The 23,719-nt window shown below is 41.2% G+C and overlaps 1 protein-coding gene across 1 annotated transcript; it reads right to left on the bottom strand.

Moving 5' to 3' along the window:
* Positions 1-55: 55 nt before the first annotated feature.
* On the bottom strand, positions 56-23,653 carry ALKBH1 (alkB homolog 1, histone H2A dioxygenase). The gene is made up of 6 exons (XM_028100046.2): positions 23,467-23,653; positions 20,628-20,736; positions 17,044-17,206; positions 7,329-7,419; positions 4,339-4,532; positions 56-3,323 (listed from the first exon to the last, which is right to left on the bottom strand). Exons 1-6 carry the CDS (start codon positions 23,647-23,649, stop codon positions 2,894-2,896), a joined length of 1,170 nt encoding a protein of 389 aa, XP_027955847.1. The 5' UTR covers positions 23,650-23,653; the 3' UTR covers positions 56-2,893.
* Positions 23,654-23,719: the final 66 nt, after the last annotated feature.

Raw genomic sequence — 23,719 nt, 5'->3', positions numbered from 1 at the left:
CCAGGTCAGAGTATTTCTCAAAGAAAAACAAAAACAAAAAACAAAAACAACCAAAACCCCACAAACATTTATTCTTTAAAAGAGAAAGATTTCAAAAGATTTTCAATGTGGAAAAAAAAAAATCACACATACAGAAAAAGAACAAAATAAACATCAACTATAATCCCACCATCATTCACATTTTGGTATATGCCTATCCTTTCAGTTTTTAAAAAAAACATGTAAACATTCTATACAAAATTACACATGGTTTCATAATGGACTTTTCTCGTTAAACTATGAGTATTTTCTCATATCTCTACGTGTTCTTCCAAAACGTTAACTTTAAACAGCTAGAGTTCCCTTGCATGGTGATGTCACACTCACTAGGACAGAACCACAAATGCAGGTACTTTCTGCAAAGAACAGTGCCTCTTGATAGAAAACAGTGCTCAATAACCACTTCCCGAATGAATACATGAACTTTGTCAACCAACTCCCTGTTGCTGGATATTGAGCTTATTTGGGACTTTCACTGTTAGGAAAAAAATCTCCTTGGCCCCTTTCCCTGATTTTAGGTTCCTGTCTAGGGGCCTAGCTTCCTTTCTCCGGCATCCACCAACACTTTCTTCTGTGCAAGGCCAGATCACTTAGGCTCTATGGTGTCTGCGGCAACTACTCAACTCTGTCACCTGAGTGTGAGGGAGCAGCCACAGGTCATCTCTAAATAAGTGTGACTGTGTTCCGATTAAGACTTTACTTATGGACACAGAAATTTGGTTTCTTCTCATTTTCATGAAATACTATTCTCTTGACTTTTTCTCCCCAGCCACTTAGAAATGTAAAAACTATTTTTAGTCCGTGGGCAGTACAAACACAGGAGGTCCATCAGCATTTGCTGCCTCTTGACATAGAAAATGTCTGGTGGACAACTAAAACAAACCTTCGCGGATCATCCTCATGTAAATGTGGAAAAATCACCAATTTTTCCTTTTTCCTCAATTGCATCATTTTCTGCTTACTGTGAAGGTAGAACTGCATTATAGATCTTCAACTATGGGTTCCTCACAAAAATAAATGAAAATGAGAGAGACGGGAGAATTTAATGGTGTAAACAATTTTCCTCACCGGCCAACTCAATCAGCACATCCCTTGAGGGAGTGTGTGTGGGCTGGGAGATCGGAATCTGCTCTTCTCTTGGCTGGCCTGATTCTATAGGCTGCTCACAGCACACATATCTCGCTTCACGGAGTGTCAGTTTACAGTCTGAATATGTACTTTTTTTGCACCACATTATTCCTAAACACAAGTTAGCACCTTTATCTGATACTCAACTGACTAAAGAGCAAACTATTCTAATGCTGAAGGATGGGTTGACCTACTGGATTTGCTAAATGACAGGATGTGGGTTTCCAGTGGGTCACATATGATGTACACTATGGAAAACATAAGGGATTTTTCCAGTGGTAATTTTAAACATTTAAACTTAATTATTTAAAATAATTTAATTATCTAAAATTTTCCCATCACGCACTAAGTTTTGAGGTCATTTAGACGTAAGGGACAAATGTATTAATTTTTATTTCTTAAAAAACAAGTATCAAAATATGAACTCAATATGTAATGTTCCTAAGAAGAAAAAAGGCAGGCAGAGACATACAGACGTGGCGAGTCTTGTCGCAAGCAGCAGGTATCCAAGTGGCTTCCAGCCAGTCGTCCACACAGACAATAGGCGATGTTTCTAAGAGTCCATGCAGTAATAAAATACTGACACCATGTTTCTAGAAAGGAGCACTAAACTCCCATTATCATTTGAAATGGAAGATGGTAGTAAATACTATCTTCATGTCATAGATGAGGAAACTGAGGCTCTGAGAAATGTAAAGCAGCTCAGCTAAGGGTAGAGTGAGTCAAGCTGGTGGGGGTACAAAGATTAAAACTTGGTGCATCATGCATTTTCCAAGCTGCTCACAATCACAAAAGACAGCAGTGACTGGAATATCAAAGAATATTCTCTCCTGTGAGACAGTCACAGAGAAGACTTAGGGCAGAGTGGGATGGCACAGGGCAGAACAGCTGGAGGGCTCCCACAGCATGAACAACACAGCAAGTCAAAACAGGAAAAAACGAATCCCAGATTCGCTAACCCTCAAAGATAGATATAGATCTTTAATTTAAAGGAGAGAAAGTTTATTCATGGAGAAAACAGTTACTGAACACCCTTGGGGCTTTTTCAGTCCAACAATTAAAATTGCATTAAAAAGCCAACAGGAAGAGTTTAGACCTAAAAGAAATCTGGAGAAACTACTGCTCCCCTTCCCTTGGCTTTATATATATTTTATCTTTTACGCAAGAGAGATAGCTGTGATTAATTTCTTTCTTAGGAGATGAGGTTTCTAGTTCCATTGTCTTAATGTGTATAGGACTTTTCTGTGAAAGCCAGAGAAGACAGAAGAAAAGATCACTGGATGGCTGGAACAATGAAGGTGAGACTAATGGTTGGTTCCTGGAACCACAGTTTTACCACAAATCACTAGATGGGGTAGCAGGAGGGGTGTCAGGTTTCCCATTAATAAATCTGAGGTATTTAAGGCTCCAATAACATGGAAACTCACTCCCACCTCCCTCAGAGGTAATGGCAGAGGCTGGAAAGGCTATTCTGGAAGGTCAAAGCTCCTTGGACTTCCACATACATTAGTGCCAACATCTAACCAGACTGGACCATGTCCAACATGAGCAAAGTGGCTAATTGCTTTACTCTTCAGGATGGGTTCCAAGGCAGCACTATGATCCATGATGAGCTTTTCCCTGTCTTTTTGTTGGCTTGTCCTGATGCTAGAGTCTATGGTAATACAAGAAAGCGTGGCCATTTACTGTGAGACCCGCCTGAGGAAAAGAACGGGGTCTCCAAGTCTCAGCTGTCAGGGTTTAACTTCACTCGTTTTACTTGGCAATTCTTGTCGTCCAGGTGGCAGAAACCTTCTATGGTGATGTCTCTTTTCTTCTCCTCCATGGATTCCCAAGGGAAGTCCTGGTCTGTGGCCAGTACCTGTCGGACAGTCATGTTCACACGAGCGGTTTTCAAGTAGCTGGTGCACACCTGCCAGTCCTCCTCAGAGCAGGGCTCTACCACTGAATCTCTGGGGAGGATGGCTGGGAGAGGTGTCTCTAGGCAGCATGGCAGGCTTTCCCCTTGAGGACTCGGAAGGACCCTTGGGACTGCATGGTTCAACAGGCGGCTGAAACCTGACATTACCATGATGTCACCGCTGTGCATAAACATGGCTGTGGGCGCTTCATCTCTTTTGAGGCCACCCAGGAGAAAGATGGCAGACTGTCCGAAGCTATACAAAAATAAGTAAAACGATACACAACAGTAAGTTTCTGTTACTAACCACGGCCGGGAAAGTTACTGCCAACCACATTCATTTTGAGTTTCATCTTGACACTTACTGCTCTCACATCCTCCTTTTTAATCTGTGCTAAGACCCTTCCCTTTTGGCTTGTGTCTCTAAGTGACCAACCCATGATCTGCTGATTGAACTTAGCATAGCCCACAGGACTGATACAATATAAAATTTGAAGCACTTAAATAAGCAGATTAAAAATTTAGTTTTAATATTACTGGTATAAGTTTTAGTGATGCATCTTTAAGATTTAAGCCTTCCAATGAATTGAGTCCCTTACTGTATTTATCATGCCCATTCACTTTTTAAGATTTTATTTATTTATTTGAGAGAGAGAGTGAGCAAGAAAGAGAGCACATGAGCAAGGGCAGAGGGACAGGGAGAAGCAGATGCCCCTGCTGAGTAGGGAGCCCGATGTGGGGCTCGATCCCAGGACCCTGGAATCATGACCTGAGCCGAAGGCAGATGCTTAACTGACTGAGCCACCCAGGCAGCCCGCCTGTTCAGATAAGGCAATTAACAGAAGACACTGTTCAGGCACTTTCTTTGTGAACTACAGCTGCAGCACTTTGCCCAATTTAAACTTATGTTAAGGGAGGCAAGGTAGTAAACTAGTCAGGCTTCTGTGCTTTACTCTTCCCTATTCCAAAAAGGTTGCTCGTTTCGCCGTATGGCCTTACACTTGCCTATTCCAAAGACACTAATGATACCTTTCAATACAAAAGGTGGACTCCATGCATCTTACACAGAAATATTAACTCTAATTTGGTTACTACTCTTAAGGACGAGGCTAATTTTACTTATGATAACATTGTTAAGACACCCAGAAGTAAAAGATTATAGAGTCCAACCATTTCTTAAAGTCCTATGTTTTTATTTATTTTAGCTAGAAATGCTTTAGCATAAGGAATGAGGGATAGAAAGTAATCCCAAATCCCTAGAACCAGCTTACCTGAAAGACAGCAGGGGTTTGGAGTGATCTAGTTCAGATCTGTCTACGTGGATTCCCAGGGTGGAGTCCAATCTGTAGTAATTCAGGATACCTGCCTCGGCTCGGAAACCCTGAAACCCACAGGCTGTGGCTACTTGCTCTGAGAGGAAAGCCAGGTCAGAAGGGAAAGGTGTGTAATGATCGGCTGAGTATTTCTTTGATAAAAGTAGGGAAAATAAGAAAAATAAAAAATGATCTCAGGAAAATAGGAAACTGTGACATAAGATTAATTACCACTTTAAAATTATGTGACTTACATGTAATCCTAACATAGCATGATTTATCCGTTTTCGGGGTATCCAGTAATCCAATAAGGAAATGTTCAAAATTGCGAGCACCTAGGACATGGCAGGCACCATGCTGTGCAGTGCTAAATCAGACAAGTTCACCCTGCATGGAGTCTACCTGTGAAGCAATTACTACGTTTCCCTCTGGTGCACTTCAATCCCAAATAGGATCATTCTCATAGGACAAAAAAGCAACTCAAAACTGTCACTGCCAAGAGGCACATGATGACTAAATGTAATGTGGTATCTTGGAACAGAAAAAGGACCTCAGTTAAAAACTAAAAATAACTGAATGAAAGCTAAGAAAATATGAATAAAACATGGACTTCGCCATTTTAATAATGCATTAACATTGGTCCACTAATTGAGACAAAGGTACCATAATAATGTAAGATGTTGATAGGGAGAACTGGGTGTGGGAACTCTGTACTATCTTTTCAACTGTCTGTAAATCCAGAACTATCCTACATTAAAACAAAGAAAGCAAGAAAGCAATTCAAATACAACAGCCAGTTTGGTTTTGGGCCCCTCAGCCCGCAACATGGCACACTGCCAATTTCACTGGTCAGTCTGACGGGATGACATGCTCAGAACATCTGAACTGAAACTAACTTATACCATGGTCAAGGCAGGACCTTAAAATGGAAGTAATTTTCAGCATTTACCTTCCTGGACTATTTTTAGCATGTAAAGATCACAATATCCCTCTCTCTTCTCTTAAACAAAACAAAACCCATCAAAGGGCAGAACACTCACTCTCTCTACAAAAGCCTGCAGTTTAGGAGAACGACAAGGTGGCAGTCTCCTAGGCAGACCAGGGTGAGGGCTGCTGGCCATGTAAGCCTGCAGCAGCCTGATGCCCCTCCTCTGTCTTGCTGCTGCTCTTGCGTCTCCCTTTGCCCAACAACCTCAAACCACACCAGCAAATCCACTTCCGCCTCACATCTCCGCTAGTGCCCTGACGTATCCCAGCTGTAGCAACAGGGCATAGCTCTGGCCAGAAGTGAGCTTTAACTTCAGGTTAAGGCAGACTTTTGTGAAAGGCCATTAAAGGATGGCCAAGCCTCTTCAGCTGGAATTTCTGTGTTTTATTTTTTCCTTCTTTTCCTTAAGTGCAAATAAGAAGAGTTCCCATTTAATTTCCCAAAACTAAGGATACAGCTAGAGAACTATAAGGTTTTCTCTACCCTTTCAAGTTTCAGTCCTTCACAAGATCAACTAGTCAGAGGTACTGTTCTAGCACCAGGTTACCTCTGTGAGCTTTCAACCCTATCCCCAACTATCTATATGCACTAGTCTTCTTACTTCTCTTTCTTTTCTCTGTTGAGTCACTCAGGGTTTCCGGTAATTTTTCACTCCACATTTTTCTTAGTAAATGAGAGTAACTTTAAGCCCTTGGGGAATACCAGTATCAGCAATAAATATAACATCATAAAAAATAAGCTAACATGTATCATGTTAATGTATTTAACTTCTCAAAACAAGCCGGCACCACTGTAATCACGATGCGGGTATTATGCCTTTGACGCTCACGCCCCCCTTCCATAGGATAGGCATGCACTATCCTATGGAAGGCCAGATTCAACTCCGGGCTGGCTAACCCAGAGAGAATCACCTGGCTATTTCCCCAAACACAGATATCCAGTCTTCCATTAAATCTGCATTACTGAAAGTAGTATGTCATGAACATTTTTGAACAACATTTATCATTATTTTGAGCAGTTAATTTAATTATTAATAAGCCGGGTTGACTGAAACTATGGAGCTTTTAGTAAGTAACTAGTTAGTAGGAAGATGGTCTTTAGCAATCTATTTATTCAGTTTATTCTCAAAATTAGTCCTTCCACTTGGTGTCAAACATCTCACGGAGACAAGAGGCACTAGGCTGCCCGTTAAAGAGGAGGTCCTTTTGGAAGAATGGAGGTCAGGAAAGAAGAAATTGTACCTCAAGAAAACACTGAACTTCGTTAACTGCAGGACATTCTTTCCTACCTGTGTCTTGCTCAGAACTTATATAGCAGGCAAAGGTGTCTTTTGTGAGCTGACAGAGAACACCAGAAGTATATGGAGCTCCTTTTACTCCAAATAGATATTATGTAGAAAACAGAAGCTCGGGGTGCCTGGGTGGCTCAGTCAGTTAAGCGTCTGCCTTTGGCTCAGGTCATGATCCCAGCATCCTGGGATTGAGCCCTGCAGTGGGCTCCGTGCTCAGCAGGGAGCCTGCTTCTCCCTCTCCCTCTGCCTGCTTGTCTACTTGTGATCTCTCTCTCTCTCTCTGTCAAATAAATAAATAAAATCTTAAAAAAAAAAAAAGAAAATACAAGCTCAACAAACACTAAACAATAATGGAAATAAAGGTTTTGAGAATTGCTCTTGAATGCAGTAAAGAAAAATCTGTACCCCTGAAACATACTTAGAGAAAGCACCAATGACTTCTGATGAAATGATATAACCTAAGGGCGTATGAAGAAATTTTCTCTTGGGAGAAATTATTCATTCCTCTTGAGACACTGTTATCGAGAGGATTTTAAGAGATAAAAGAAAGAGATCCTTCCACAAATGGATAATCTGACACTTTACAAACTTGGCCAAGAAGACATCCAACTACTGAGCTCAAGGAGTGAAAAAGTGAAGACAATAGAATTTGCAAGGAAATTTGCATACCTTACTGTCCCAGTTATAATGGTAGCCTAGGGTCACCCAGCGCAACTTCTCTAGTAAACTTCGGGGTCTCCGTTTATTTGCTTCTTTGTACCTGTGAAGATTGGGGACAAAAGAGGATTTATTCACCTCAAATGGCAGCAACAGCCCTTTGCATGCATGGAATTTGGTATTCCTTGGTATAAGTTGTTAGCAAAGATCTTGACAGGGGAAGTGAGAACAAATGAGTTGACTAAAAAACATGTTAGCATTTCTTTTTTAAGATTTATTCATTTGACAGAGTGTGTGTGCGTGCGTGCTGGGGGGGGTGGTCGGGGGAGGGGCAGAGGGAAAGAATCCCAAGCAGACTCCCTGCTAAGTGGGGAGCTGGACCCAGGGCTCGATCTCAGGACCCTGAGATCATGACCTAAGACGAAATCAAGTCGGACACTTATGCCCCCATGTTAGCATTTCTGATTTTTAGTCCTTGGTTCTAAATCCTCTGCTGAACAGTACCAATTTTATATTATTATTATTTTTTAAAGATTTTATTTATTTATTTGTCAGAGGGAGAGACAGAGCACAAGCAAGGAGGGGGGCGCTGAGGGAGAAGGAGAAGCGGACTCCCCACTGAGCAGGGAGCCCAATGTGGGGCTGGATCCCGGGATTCCACGATCATGACATGACCTAAGCCAAAGGCAGATGCTTAACCAACTAAGCCACCCAGGCACCCCCATGTTAGCACTTCTAACTTTTAGTCCTTGGTTCTAAACCCTCTGCTGAATGGGATCAATTTTAAATGGCAGGTCTCCAGCATCTCAATAATGATAAAACAAGAACAACACAGAAATGTCTTTATCCGTCCATTGGAAATGGGACCAAGGGCACTATGGGTAATTGAAAATTTGGCTAATAGAACATGTTCCATTTGGTTTGCTGAAAGTGAGGTATGATTAATCATAACTATCACTATGTTTATAATGATGGTGGCTTCCCAGAATTATAGGTTGGGGGAAAAAGTTTGGCAAAATATACATTGTTTACAATAAAAAATAACTGGTTTAACATGACTTCTTCAACCCTGTCTAACATAGCTTAGATAATTGAGGCTTAGCTAACAATTAAGGACCACTGTAATTGATTTGGTTTCTGACATCCCCTTGTTCAAACACAGGCTTCTGTAAAACAGAGAGGTGCCCTTTCTGCAATTATATCCTGTCTGATCAAATCTATGGGATTAACTACTCTTTTTCTAAGGAGGAAGAAGCTTCTTTGATTTACCTCTAAATGTCTAAAAATACGAGAATGCTAGGCCTGATAATTTTAGGGTTTGTTTTTCCTATGTAATTTACATCAGCAAATGAACAAATATTTTTGTCCAAGAACCACTGCTGTTTAAAAAAGAAAAGATTAGACTGTTTTAAGGACTTCATATTTTGACAGGAAATGACAGATAAGTATAAGAAAAAATGAAGGGAAAATTAAAGGCAGTATAAAATCTATACTAAACTGAATACCACAAGACTTTGAGGACCATTGGAATTAAGAAAAAGGAGAGCTCAAAGTTAGCTGTCTAATCAGTTAAGGCCTCATGACAGAGTTGGGAGTTGAACATAGCACTGAAGAATGGCCAGCATTTAAACAGACAGTGGAGCAGTGGTCAATACCTGCATACCACATGAGCAGAAGCAAAGGTTTTATTAGAGGCTCACACTGTAAGTGGCACTCATCTTGACTGACAGAGCTTACAGAATAGATGCTATCTGTCCTCACAAAGTTTACATTCTAAGGACATCGTGACACAGATATCCATCAAGACCACTAGCTAAAAGGAATGGAACAAACACCAATTTACTTAGGACAGCAGTGCAGAAAAGAGGCAGAGCAGATCTGACTGCTATCCTCTGAAAGTCCTGCTTGCAAGGTTGGCTGTTGGCAGGCATCTGGAACTTGGAATCTGGGGAGGTTCACACCATTCCCGGAACTGCTGTTCACCGTGCCTAAACTTTTTATGCAAAACAGTATGGTTTATGTTAAACAGCTGCCTTCCTTCTGGGAGTCTGGAATTTGGTTTGTGTCACACAGAAACTATGGGACCAGCCCCTAGTAAGAACCTGGGCACTAAGCTTCCCTGGTAGACAACATTTCACACATGTTGTCACAACTTGTTATTGGGGGAATTAAGTATACCTTCTGTGGCTTCACTGGGAAAAAACCCTGGGAGCTTGAGCCTGGTTTTCCCAGGACTTTACTCAATGTGTCTTTTCCCTTCACTGATTTTGCTTTGTATTCTTTGAACTGGAATAAATCTTATCCATGAAGACAGCTATGTGCTGAGCCCTCCTCGTGAATCACCAAAATTGGGTATGGTCTTGGGGACACCTTGCACATGAGAAGACAGATAATGATTAGCAGTTCAGGGGAAACAATATATATACGTGGCCAGTGACTGCAACTAGCTGATGTGAACAGTTACCACGTAGAACTACCATTAATTATTTACATTTTCTATGTGTAAAAACTAAAAACTGGAAAGAAAAAAAAAAGGAATGCATAGTTACTAACATAACCTGAGTTCTACCAATGTTTCTTCAGCTAAAGACATAAATAAAAAAGAACTCCCTGATGATCCCCTCTGGAGAACATAAGCTATTTTAGTAGCCTTGGGATAGAAAATAAGAATGACCTCTCATTTCTGGATTCATGTGAATATTGTGGTTAACAGTGCATACCCCACTTAGTTTCTGCCAAGTGGTTTCCAAATTTTAATGGTCAGGAGAATCACCTAGAGCCCCCTAGAGGGCTTGTTAAAACTCAAATGGTTGGGCACAGGCATATAAATTCTGATTCAGCAGGTCTAGGACAGAGCCTAAGAACCTGCATTTCTAATAAGCTCCCAAGAGATGGGGATGCTGAATGAGGGACCACACTTTGAAAAACACTATTCTAGCCAAAATTAAAAAACAAAACAAAATACCTTCCATCTTTCTAGATCAATAAAGGATTATTTTATTCTTGATGGAGAACTCATACTATTAAATCAAAATTAGATCAATCTAAACAAATAAAGGTAACAACAATGAGGATCTAAAAATAATTCAGGGGGCACCTGGGTGGCTCAGTCAGTTAAGGAGTAGCTCTTGATTTCGGTTCAGGTCATGATCTCAGGGTTGTGAGATCAAGCCCCATGTCAGACTCCACACTGAGGATGGAGCCTGCTTGAGATTCTCTCTCTCCCTCTCCCTCTGCCCCTCCCCTCCACCACCCTCTCTAAAATAAATAAATGAAAAAAAAAATTCAGAAGGCAATGGTATTTTAGACATTCGATATAGTATCACCAAGCTGCTTTTCCATCAAGAGTCAGTCTAATGTTCCTTAAGAATGGGGCATACACTATTACAATTAACAGGTTTGTGGTATTGTTAACAATAAAATCATCAAAAGCATAGTAATAAGCATGAATAGAATCATCCTATATTACACCTTTTAAAATTTGTTCTTTTAGAAAACCAAAGAACATCTCTTTTCTACCTTAATTGTATCACTATAAGGAAGACTTTGGGCTTTGCCTTGTATTACTGAGGGGGCCCGTGTAAGGGTATAAAACCATTAAGCCCAGGCCACCTTACAAAAAGGAAAAAAAAAGCTTAAAGACTTGTGTAGTGAAAGAATAGCTGTGATCATTGAGTGTGCCATTTTGAGGATGATTCTATACACACACACATTTTGTGTATGTGTTAGAGCCATGTAGGTATAAGACTCCACCCCTTTGCGAACACAATTTCAATTCTTTTCTTTGTATGGAATTTCTGGTAGGAAAGTAACAATAATTATTAAGACTGGCCTTCAAGATGTGAGAGCAGGACTGGCCAACACTAGCTACTTCCTGTCTCAGCACTACTTAGGGACCATTCTGGTCCCTGTGGGCTTTGAGTAAAGTCTTGAACACTGAATAGTTTAAGGCCAAAACCAAGTTTAACCCACTCCCAGATGATTTTCAAGCAGGCAATACTGACAGATTAGTAAGGGGGATGGGCTGTTTTCTTTTTAAACCTGAATTGTCCAAACGGAGGCCAGGAAGGCTCAGTGCCAATAGAGCTGCCATATCCATGCTAAGAATGCAAGGGATATGTTGGCACCTAACTTTAAATCTTTATCCAATTAACCAAAAGAATGTTTTCAAGCAAGTATGACCCTGATTATTGGTTCTCACTGCAAAGAGAAAACACGCTATGCTCCCTGCCCCTGCTGCAGCTCCAAGCACTGGCAGGAGGATGATGGACGGGTGAGCTGGCCACCTTCTCCCCTGGTGAATGTGCCCACACAGCAATTTGCTCACTTTCTGTCATGGATAAGTGCTTCATGTAAGTGCTGGTATTTCTCTCAGCAATCATGTCCTCTAATGCTGCTTTCAACTGCACCCTAACTGGGTGGAAATGAACTCTCCTGCTTGTCCATTCTTCGTGCAGTGGTAGTTTGAGTGTCATAACTAAGCACTGGAATTTCCTTTTCTTCCTTGCTTCAAGGGACTTTAGTGAATCATTATGAACGCAAAAGTACTCAGGGCAGAAAACGTCTAAGGTTGTTTATGATAAAAGGCCTTAAAAATCCTATTACAGATACTTGTTTTTCAATCATTTTTTTAAAGTTTTACTTAAGTAATCTCTACATCCAATGTGGGGCTCAAACTCATGATCCCAAGATCAAGAGTTGCCTACTGACTGAGCCAGCTGCACACCCCACTTTACTATGGTCTTTATATGTAACTGACACATCTCCCTCTCTCTGACTTCACTCCTAAGCTCAGTTTCCTATTTCCAAAGGCATACTGGACATCTTTGCCGGGATACTCCACACGCATTTCAAAAACATTAACCCCCAAGCTACACTATGGATTGTCTCTGCTCCTTCTCGTCCTCCAATCCTATTTCCATTAAAAATCTTAGTATATAATGTTACAATGAACATGGAGAGGCAGATATTTTTTTGAGACACTGATTTTTTCCCCCTTTGGTTATATACCCAGAAGTGAAATTGCTGTATCCTCTGGTAATTCATTTTTTTTTTTTAAGTAACAGTAGATTTTTTTTTTTTTTTTTAGATTTTATTTGACAGAAGGAGAGAGTGCACAAGCAGGGGGAGCGGCAGGCAGAGGGAGAGAGACAAGCAGACTCCCTGCTGAGCAGGGAGCCCGATGTGGGGCTTGATCCCAGGACCCTGAAATTATGATCTGAGCTGAAGGCAGACGCTTAACTGACTGAACCACCCAGGTGCCCCTGGTAATCCTACTTTTAACTTTTGGAGGAACCTCCACTGTTGTACATAAATAATTCCAACAGCCAAGACAAAGAAACAACCTGAGTGTCCAGTGATGGATGAATGGATAAAGAAAACATGATACATAACATATAAATGAAAAGTATTCAGCCATAAAAAAGGAAATCCTGTCATTTGTGATAACATGAACCTTAAGTGCATTGTGCTAAGTGAAATGTTAGGGAAAGACAAACACTGTATGATCTTACTTGTATGTGGTAACTAAAAAATCTAAACTTGCAGAAACAGAAAAGACTGAAAGCTGCCAAAGGTGAGGGTAGGTGGGTGTAGATAAATAAGTTCTGAGGATCTAATGTAAAACGTGGTGACTATAGTTAACAAAACTGTATTGTGTATTTGCTAAAAGAGTAAATCTTATTCTCATCACACACACAAAAAAATTTTATAACTAGGTGAGGTGACTTAACTCACCAAGATAATCGTTTTGCAATATATAGATACCAAATTGTTATACACCTCGAACTAATATAATATTAGTATCTAGGAATAGGAGTATCTTTGTTATTCACAGTGGGCCCTATGACCACAGCTAAGTTTATGCTAAGGAGATGACTCAGGATGTGAGCTTGTCAGGCTAGAAAAACCAATCATGTGATTAGAGGGATTGAGGCTTTCAGTCAAGTGATACTAGCTAAACCTCAGGGCCTGGGTCGGGGGCTAGAAACTAAATAAAATCATGTGACTAATAATTTAATCAATCATGCTTAAGTAGCGAAGCCCTCCAAAAAAACTGAATACTAGGTTTGGGAGAGCTTCCTGGGAAGGTGACACATCCTGATTCCATGGAAGCTCTGCATTCAGGACCCTCCCAGACATCACCCTACATGTTTCCTCATTGGGAGGGCCCTGATTTGCAACTTTTATAATAAAACTGTAATTGTAAGTATGATTACATACTTGAATTTCTTTCTTAAATTCTGTGAGTTGTTTTATTTGAGTTATGAACCTGAGGGGTCATGGGAACTCCCCGAATTTGTAACCAGTTGGTCAGAAGTGTGGGTAGCTTGGGATCTCCCAAACTTGTGGCTGGTGTCCTAAGTGAGGGTGGCTTGGTTGGAGACCATGCCCTCAACCTGTGATGTCCTTGTCGACTCTGAATGCTGAATGACTGCAACAAAACTGAACTGCAGTACTGCAGAGGAGAAACCGTAAGAGAAGTGCCAGAATTTCTATACTCAATCAGAAAACAGACTGAAGAGGGGTGCCTGGATGGCTTGGTCAGTTAAATGTCTGACTTTGGCTTATGGGGGCCCTGGGATAGAGCCCTTACTTGTCCCTCTGTCTGCCGCCTCCCACCCCCCCAGCTCATGCACGTGCACGCACTCTCTCAAATAAATAAAATCTTAAAAAAAAGAAAACAGACTGAAGAGGCATGAGAACAGACACAAGGAGACACGCTAGGAGGCTAATGCAGTAAATGATGGTGGCTCAGACTAAGGCGGCCGTGACAGAGATGCTGAAAATTGATTTTATTTATTATGATGGTAGCCCTCCTATATTTGCTAAAGAGTTGAATTTAAGATTTTTGAATGGCTGTACTGTGGCTGCATTCTACTACTGGGGTATGTCATACTTGATTTATCTGATCTCTTGCTGACAGACACTTAGCTTGTTTCTCAGTTTTTCCCATTACGAACAATGCTGCAATGAAGATGCTTATACCTAACTACCGTAATCTTGTGCAAGAATCTCTAGCTACACTATTCACTCACAAGAAACTCTGAACAAAACAGAACTGAGGTGCCCTACTTTTGTGAACAAACTTATTTTTCCCTCTAAGTTCAAGTATTTCTTCTTCATTTCCTATTTCAAAGTTTCTTCTTCCTTGACCACAGAAACCTAGAAAGTTAAAGTGCAAAGGATCCTAAGGGCCTCTGGCTCAGCAGTTCTCAAAGTGGGTATTATGGTCAATAATCAGAATCTCTAGGGAATCTTCTTCAATGACAGACCCTCTTCCTTTCTGACCTGCTCTGGGAAAGTGGGGAGAGCTGACATGCTGTCCAAGTGACTACAACCATAATCTGCCCACCTGAAATGGCTTATCCAGTCCAATCCCTTTGTTTCCCAGATGAGGAAACCAAAACACATATCACAGTGACAGGAGAACTAGTGTCCTAATCGATTTTCGATGCCACCACTTTCTTCCAACCCTTGACAACAGAAGGTAGGACCACCACATTTTTTATTTTTACTAATTCGCAAGACAAAAAAACAAAAAAAAAAAAACAGAAAAAGCCCCTCACCATTGTTCACAGGATGATTTATTAAAGAGGTTCATCTGAATTATCTTAGAAGATGACAACTGGGACTTCTGCAGTCATTTGTCAGAAGGAAAAAAAAAATCAATTACTTAAAAATACAGGGTGGTTTAACCTCAAACTCTAAGCTCTCTAATTTCACTCAACCATGATCTTCCTTTACTCAGTTCTAAAGAAGACATCATTAAGAGCTTATAGAGGGCGTTTCCCACTGCTCCTGTCTTTCTCATAACCTGCAGACCAAGAAGGCTTTAAAGGAAAACCAATGAATTTTAGTTTTCCTTTCCCTTTCAACTAAAGGAAATCTTCTATTTCCTCTGTTGGAATTAGTATGACACAGTTTTCTGAAAACAACCATTAGAGATCCCAAGTCCAAAGAGAACACACAAAGCCAGCACAGTGGTTTTAATGGGCTGTTCTGAAGATTTCTCGCATATTACCTTGTTTAATCCTCACACTGTTAAATAAGGGAAGGACTACTATGAGGCACAGAAAGGTTAAGAAACTTGCTCAAATTTACATACCTAGTAAGTGGCAGACCAGGGATGTGAGCCCAGGTGATCGGACTCTAGACCTAGTGCTTTATTTACGTCACTAAAGCCTTTTTTTTTTTTTAAGATTTTATTTATTTATTTGACAGAGAGAGAGAGATAGCGAGAGCAGGAACACAAGCAGGGGGAGTGGGAGAGGGACAGACGCAGGCTTCCCGCCAAGCAGGGAGCCTGATGCGGGACCCGATCCCAGGACTCTGGGATCATGACCCAAGCCGAAGGCAGACATCCAACGACTGAGCCACCCAGGCGCCCTCACTAAAGCCTTTATAGTCTGGCCCTAACCTACTTCTTCTGCTTCATCTCTCGCCAATTCTATCCATCACTTCCAGGAAGCATCTTCTATAAACTACCTCCAACCTAGCCACTATTCCCATAATATCTTATAAACTCTATCTCTGTACCTGCCAAACTAATTATATGTCTCTGCCCTCAACTAACCTACAAATTCCTTGAAAGCAGGAACTGTGTCTTATCTGTTGTTGAATCTCTAACACTCAAGCACAGTATCTGACGCATGGTAGAAACTGAATAGGTATTTGTTGAATAAACACATGAACTCCCACATTCTACACTATTTTATAGAACTTACTGTGCCTTGAATATTACCTCTCTGCTCTGTCTGCTCTCTCTACCCCAAACAGCCTTCTTGCTCTTCTGACAAGGAAACTCCTAATCATTTTTGAAGACCCAGTTCAAATGGACAGAGGAGAAAGAGGATAATAGACCCAATTAAAAAGTATTTTCTTCTTCGTTGACACTTCTTTCTGCCTAGAGGAATTATTTCTCCCTCTGGCCCCCATAGCATTTTTCTAAACACTTACTCTAACACTTTCTAAGCTCTATTAGAATTATTCTGCCATAGACCTGCCATAGACCATGCACTCCTGAGTACAAAGCCAGTGTCCTATGAATCGTTGTATCTCCAGTGCTTAGCATCACGTCTGGTACACAATTAACCCTCAATAAATATTTGTGGAATGATGGGGCACCTGACTTTAAAAAAATTATATATTTGTGAATGAATAAAGGTTGATTCAACATTAACGTGCAAACATTAGTTCTCATGAGGAATAACTAAAAAACTGCTAGTGGCACTGAGTTCATCTAGGAGCGTAGAAATAAAGAGCTTTTAGTATTAAATTTTTCCAGGATATCACAAGTCTTCAAAGGAACTCATGTTGTTTATTTTTTTTAAAGACTTGGTATTTTTTCAAGTGATCTCCAAACCCAATGTGGGGCTCGAACTCACAACCCCAAAATCAAGAGTTGCATGCTCTACCATCTAAGCCAGCCAGGTGCTCCTGGAACTCACTTTAAGTAGAAAAAGGGCTGAAGCTGAATGAAAATGAACCAGCTGATGATTAATGAGGATGAACTCGAGATTCAAGCTATGATAAGGAAATCTTCAAAATGGATCTCAATCGAATGTAACTGTCAAAGCATCTGTCCAAATGTTCCCAGGGGAAAGAATATAATTGTGCTGTTTTTGCATGGAAACAAGGAAGAAACAGGTCAGTTACTTTCACTGCACTGTTCTGGAGTAGGTCCCCTAAAGATGTGCAGTGAGCCGAGTTGAATATGAACACTTACCTCAGAAACTCTTTGCTCTGTTCCCAGAGGTCCTGAGTCTCTTCTTGGGTCATGTGCTTGTCTAGGTTACACACATTTGGTTTCTGGGAATATAACTTAAGGCACTGCTTCACCCAGTGCCACTGGTAACCTGGGAGGAAGGGGTTTGGGATAAAAATAAATCCTATACAAAAGGACAGGTGGGGAAAAAAGGAGAGGAGGAAATTCTCCATCAGTTATTGATATAATTTATTTTTGCTGACATCCTTATACCCACTACTTTATTCCCTATCTCCTTTTGTTCATGTTTTGTGGCTTCCACATTTATAAGTAAATGTTCTCATCCCTATTCTCCGATTTTAGAGAAAGGGAAGAAAGAAAAAAATTCTTAAGAGAAACAAATATTCCACAACCATCAACTGTTACCCCAAAGCGAACTTTAGAATTGGTAATGTCAAAAGTCACCGCTCAAATCTGCACCAGGTATTTATCGTTTATAAAGGTGGTAGCTGCTTCCTGCAATTACTACCTGTGATAGCTCAGCATCCCCCCTTGGCCTTCTTTGTTGTCCAGTATCTGGCTAACAATTCTTATATTAAGTTCCCTCAGCTAAAATAACTGGTGTGACTTCTGCCTATGATTGAAATCTGACTGACAGAACAGGGAAGAAAGAGGCTGTGAAGTACATCCACTCAGTATGGCATGACGCAGATACCTACAGCATGGGTGCTGAAAAGATCTTCTGGGACCTGGAAAGTAATTTAATGTCGTTCTTCTCCTGTGGCAAAGATGAATAACAATATTTAGCTGGAATTCTATGCAGGGTAAGGATCCATTTAACAAACACACACTATGTACTTTCTTAAGAATTAGAGATGAAAAACTGTCCTTAGTGAAGCCCCTGGAGACGGGACAGCAGAGACTGCTACGCAGACAATGCCTTGCGGAAGCCTGGCTATGAAAGGAAACAAAGGTTGAAGAGCAGCCATGGAAGAATAAAGAATTTAAGGGGAGAGTTTATGGTTTTTAGGGTTGGGAAAGGCCTAAGCATGCTTACAGATAATGCGAAAGAACCGGCAGAGAGAAACTGGTTGAAAACAGAAGAAAGGAAAGGAGCAGAGCAAGGTCTTGAAAGCTGGAAGGGGTGAAAGCATGTGGGATCGAAAAGGTGAAGGGCCTGGCTTTGAACAGAAGGTGTTCCTCTAAAATTGGAGGACAGGAGTAAGAACATTTGTTTCTGAGTGTGGAGGCCACTTTTGCATTTCATGCACCAACAAAATTCTCCAAGTAATTTAAGAGTGTGACAGGACTGTCAATATTTTGAGAGGAAAAAAAAAGATACGAAAAACCCCCCAACTTACCCACTTATCAGCATTATTTCACAAAATAAAGATTATAACATTCCCTAAAATATCAGATTAAAGGAAGAATACCACTGACCCAGTGACAGGAAGATGAATACCTTTTTAGGCAGTCCACTCTAGATAACTGTTGCCTTTCTTTTATTGAATTTGCCTTTTAATTTTCATGCATTGATCTTAGGTTTGAACACACAGAGCAACCCCCAAATTAGTTTCTCATTCTTCAAAAATACCTTCTAGTTTTCCAGTTAACATTTATCAATCATTTACTATGTGCCAGGCATGGGCTTAAGTACTTTACAATGTACTCACATTTAATCTTCACAATAACCTTACAAAGTGAGCACCTTTTTATACACATTTTACTTATCAGGAAACTGAGGCCAAGAAAGATTAAGAAACTTGCCCAAGGTCATACAGTGGATGGGAGAGCCACGACTTGAACCCAGGTAGCCTCATGTCACAGGCTTAACCACTAGTATATAATGCTCCCATCCCTTTGTGTGTATGACAACCTTTCAAATGTTGGATGCTGTCAGGTTCCCTCTCAGCTTTATTCTTCTTTCAGACCCATGACTTCCTGCTCATTCTTTGAAGGACAGGTCGTGATTACTCAAGTTCCTTCACAACAAGCAGAATCCAGAAGTAAACACAATCCTTCTGATCAAGTCTGAATAAGAGACGGTCATTTCCCATGTTCTGGACATTACACTTCTATTAAATACAGCTTCAAATGTCAGGGAGGACAGAATGAAGTCTCTAAGGACATAATGAGGTACCAACTCACAAAATGTGGCCTAAGTGTGAAATCCTAGAAAACCTCAAAATCAATACACCTATTTAGACAATAGATAAACCAAAGTGGGATCGATAACTCTGTGGTCTTAACAATTTGTTAAGAAAAGAGGGCATGGAAACAGAGAAATAAGGCCTTGAAAACAGGAGGTAGGCCTGAAAGGTCAAGGGCAGCCTTCAAGAACAAAAAGTACATAAAAGACTACTGGTGATGCACAGTCCTCATTCACCCAAACTCACGGGAAGCCACGCTTTCATACATAAAAGCCATCATCTGACTACTCTTTCACGAAGAACTGAAGTGCATGAGGCCTTTTAGGGAAGTATTGAAACTGTTATATCATCCTATGTTATTAACAAATATATCAGTGGTCATAATGTATTAAGAGCTGTAACACAGACCTGGCCCATGGCATAATGAAAATTAGTTTTTAGGGATTTTTTTCTTGCTTTTAATCTGTATTTGAAATCACAAAATACAATGTTATTTTTTTTCTTTATGTCCTCTCCAAGAAAAAGGATGACAGATAAAAGATTATTTGACCAAATAAGGCATTTCTGTATTTTCTTTTTTATTTAATTATATAATTTGAGAGAATGAGAGCATGAGAAGGGGGAGGGTCAGGGGGAGAAGCAGGCTCCCCACTGAGCAGGGAGCCTAATACAGGTCTTGATCCCAGGACCTGAGCCGAAGGCAGCCGCTTAACCGACTGAGCCACCCAGGCACCCCTCTATTTTCTAAATAGTTCATAATATTTAATCTACAATAGCCCCATAATCCTAAAAGAAAAAAAGATTAAGGGCGCTTGGCTGGCTCAGTCTGCGACGCTCATCTTGGGGTGTGAGTTTGGGCCCCAAACTGGGGGTAGCGTTTACTCAAAAAAAAGACTAAAAACGTTACCCATTTTTCATTATGTTCTTAATTTCTAGGTCTGTAAGGTGAGCTACCCAATATTATTGAAGTTCAAAATGCTAAATTATTTAGTCTATTAGGGCTTCTGATCTCATTAACTAATGTTCTTTTCAAAAGCTCAGCCTTAATAATAGCAACAATTTTTAAGTTGTTTTTCTTTTTTCTGCCACACGAGAACATAGAGACTTTGTGATTAGAGCGACCATTATGAATTGTTCCATCATTCAAAGCGGTTCTTCTGCCAGAGTAGGTGTTTGTGGAGTAGTGGCAGGGAGCCCAGAGTCAAGGTGCTAATTTTTGATTTGTACCTGGTGTGTCATTTTCTGCACTTAAGGTAGGCACAACTGACTCCTGTTCTAACCTTTGGGAATGCTAAATAAATGGAAATCTTAGATGAGGCAGATTTAAAAAGAGTTTGGGAGTGAAATATTTCTGTGTTTAGTTTTCCCCTTTGTCTATTTACCTGCTTACAACTCCTCTCCTGAAATTAGACAAATGATTATATGATTTTGTCTTCTGAGGTCAGCTGCACTCACCAGGATAGCCTTGGAGTCCATAGGCTTGCCACTTGCTGACTGGCTGAAGTCCTGCTCTATGTGCATCGTGGTCACTGACGGAAGATACACTCAGCTGAGATCTAACCACCTGGCAGGAAGGAAAGAGAAGTTGGCGCGCTAAAGCTATTTTGCAGGTCAGATCTGAGAATCTCAAACTTCTAAAGATATTTCTAGTATGAGGCAAAATTAGGAGTCCTAAGTCTGGGCTCCTAAACTTAGTTCTGCCACTTACTTGATGTAAGACTTCGATAAGTCACTTAACTTCTTAGAGCCTCAGTTTTTTCATGTATATACTAATAAACACTAGAAAGCAATATAAAATTAAGCAGTATGAGAAGCAGACTGATTTTGGCCTTCAAGACTACCTTTCTGTATGACCCCACACCTTTGTGGATTTCTTGTAAAACTCTAAGTCATGAGAGATGTCCTGAAATATCCTCAGTCAAAATTCTGTTCACCTCAATTCGGCCCAACAATAATGCTTCTGAGGTACTTGTATACAGTTGGTGTTTAAACAGACCTATGAGGAACATCAGGCAGGGGAGGTTAAGAGAATGGAAGCGAATGCTCCAACCAGACAGAACAACTGTTTCAGTAAAACTGGAAACCCTGTTTGCTGAAAGAATAATATTTATTCTCTTTTAGATGAAACTTCAAACTGAAGCCCAGGGCTTTTGCCTTTGTTAATTACTGAGAAATTAAGTCTTTCAGGGGCTCATGAAGTTTTCTTTGCATATGAGAGCACCTTATGGATGGCTCATTAAATAGGTTAAGGGATCCAATATTCAGTCACTAAAGGACATTCAGAAAACAAAAACCTTTATTCCTCCATTAATAATAAACTTAAGAGTCTGGCTTGCCTTAGTATACATCAAATGTTCTCTTCCAAAAAGGTATGATCTCTTATCCTATCAACTTCACCAAGTGTAGAGATTTCCAGAAAAAAATACCAACTAGTTGCTGTGTATTACCAGTCTGTAATAAAATGGCTATCTGGAACTCTCTGAGAGGCCTGACCAGCCAGTTGTTTCAGGTACTGATAAGATGTTTTTATTTCAAACATTTTACAATGATCTCTCAAATAGACCATACTTAATAATGCACTGTAATTCAGCAACACCCTCATAGCTGAAGTAAGTCTGTGGACTTACTCTCCACGCTAAGCTGAAACAAACCTCTGAGTCTTTAAAAAAAAGTCCTGCACCACCCTTGCCCGTTAGCCATGCTTTCTCCACTGCTCATCCGTCAGTTGCTCTCATAGCAACTTTCTTCTCCAGTTCGCTACCTTCAATCTGTTTTGAGCTTAAGAACTAAACAGCCAAGTTTTTTTTTTTTTAAAGGGAAAGACAGAGAAGGAGAGCACAGTGAGAGTGACAGGAAGAAGCAGATTCCCTGCTGAGCAGGGCTCATGACCTGAGCCAAAGGCAGAGGCTTAACCGACCGATCCACACAGGTGCCCCTAAACACCCAAGTTTTTATGTACTCAATGGATAGTGTATTTATTGAGTGCTTACTGTTTTAGATACAGTGCTAGACAATATTTTCTTCTCAGAGACTAAAAGTATTTTTTTCTTAAGGATTTATTTATTTATTTGACAGAGAGCGAGACAGCGAGAGAGGGAACACAAGCAGGTGGTGTGGGGGAGGGAAAAGCAGGCTCCCCGCTGAGCAGGGAGCCCAATGGCGCTCCATCCCAGGACTCTGGGATCATGGCCTGAGCCGAAGGCGGCCACTTAACCAACTGAGCCACCCAGGCGCCCTGACTAAAAGTATTTTTAAGAGACAGAGAGCTCGTGCAAGCACAGCAGGGTAGGCAGAGGGAGGAGGAGAGAATTTTATGCAGGCTCCATGCTCAGTGCGGATATCACTACCTTGAGATCATGACCTGAGCTGAAATCGAGTCAGATGCTTAACTGAATGAGCAACAAAGGCGCCCCTTCTAAAAGTATTTAAGTACTGCCGCAAAATACAGGCAAAAGGAACTGAATGAGGATCTGACCCATGTACATTATTCTTAGAGAGCTAACTTTCTGCATGCTATTTTGACAACTCTAAGACCATTTCTGCTAACAAACGAAGTTCCAGACAAATAGCTATAGCTATTCGATTTTGAGAGCTATACTAAGCTTAGAAATAATCCTTCATCCAGCCATCTGTGGACAACACCAAGGCCAAATTAAAGGACCAGGGATCCTCAGTGTTACAGCGACTGTAAAGAAATTACTCATTATAGTATAGTTGTGATTTTCCCTGTGCCCCCCTGTCCTCCTTTATGTTGCTTTTCTTACTTCCCATGGGGAAAGGTAGAAATAATGGATAGCGTTCGGATTCGTTTGCCTTTTACTTTCAAAGGTGGAGAAATCATCTGAATCTCTCAACGCCCTCTTTCTAAAAGGGCCCAGAGACGACAGGGACCAGTTTTATGGACAACGGTTTAACCAACAACATCGATCCCTTTCTGTTCAGGGACTACTCGGGTAGTTGTTTTTTTCAAGTTGCAGAGCGCTATCCTAACATCTACGAATACGATGTATGGGTTTTTACACAAATCGAAGTAGAGATGCAAATGGACAGTTAATGTTAGGAATGAACACCAATTCCCAGGCATTCTCTGAGGCCGCGGCCGCGTGAAGGAACCGGTAGCACAGAGCTTCACCGTCAAAGTGTGACGCTTCGTGGACAGTTAAACTCCGCGCCCATGTAGAGCGGGAATTACTCAGTAACACTCAGTCTGGACGGGAAAAGAGGTGAGGACCCTGAAGCCCCTCCAAGAGCGAGGCGAGGCGACCGGGGGCGCGGGCCGCTCCTCTGTCCGTACCTTGCGGGCACTAGGCCCCGTCCCGCGGGCTGCGTGGGCCGCCGAGAAGTCAATGACCGCTCCCAGGTCTGCGGTCCCAGGGCGGCTCTGACGGTAGAAGCGGAAAAGCTTCCGAAAGGCGTCCTCCCGCGGCTCTGCCGCCAGCGTCGCTACAGAGCCCACGGCCGCCGCCATCTTCCCCATGTCGTTGTCCGGTCTCTTCTGACCCGGAAGCAGATTGCGTGCCCCAGATTCGCCAGATTCTTCCGGGGTC

The sequence above is a fragment of the Eumetopias jubatus genome, unplaced genomic scaffold (genome assembly GCF_037043125.1).
Source record: "Eumetopias jubatus isolate StellerSeaLion01/CBP00866 unplaced genomic scaffold, mEumJub1_p1.0 scaffold_7, whole genome shotgun sequence".
Lineage (NCBI taxonomy): Eukaryota > Metazoa > Chordata > Mammalia > Carnivora > Otariidae > Eumetopias > Eumetopias jubatus.
This window is presented reverse-complemented; position numbering and strand designations above follow the sequence as displayed.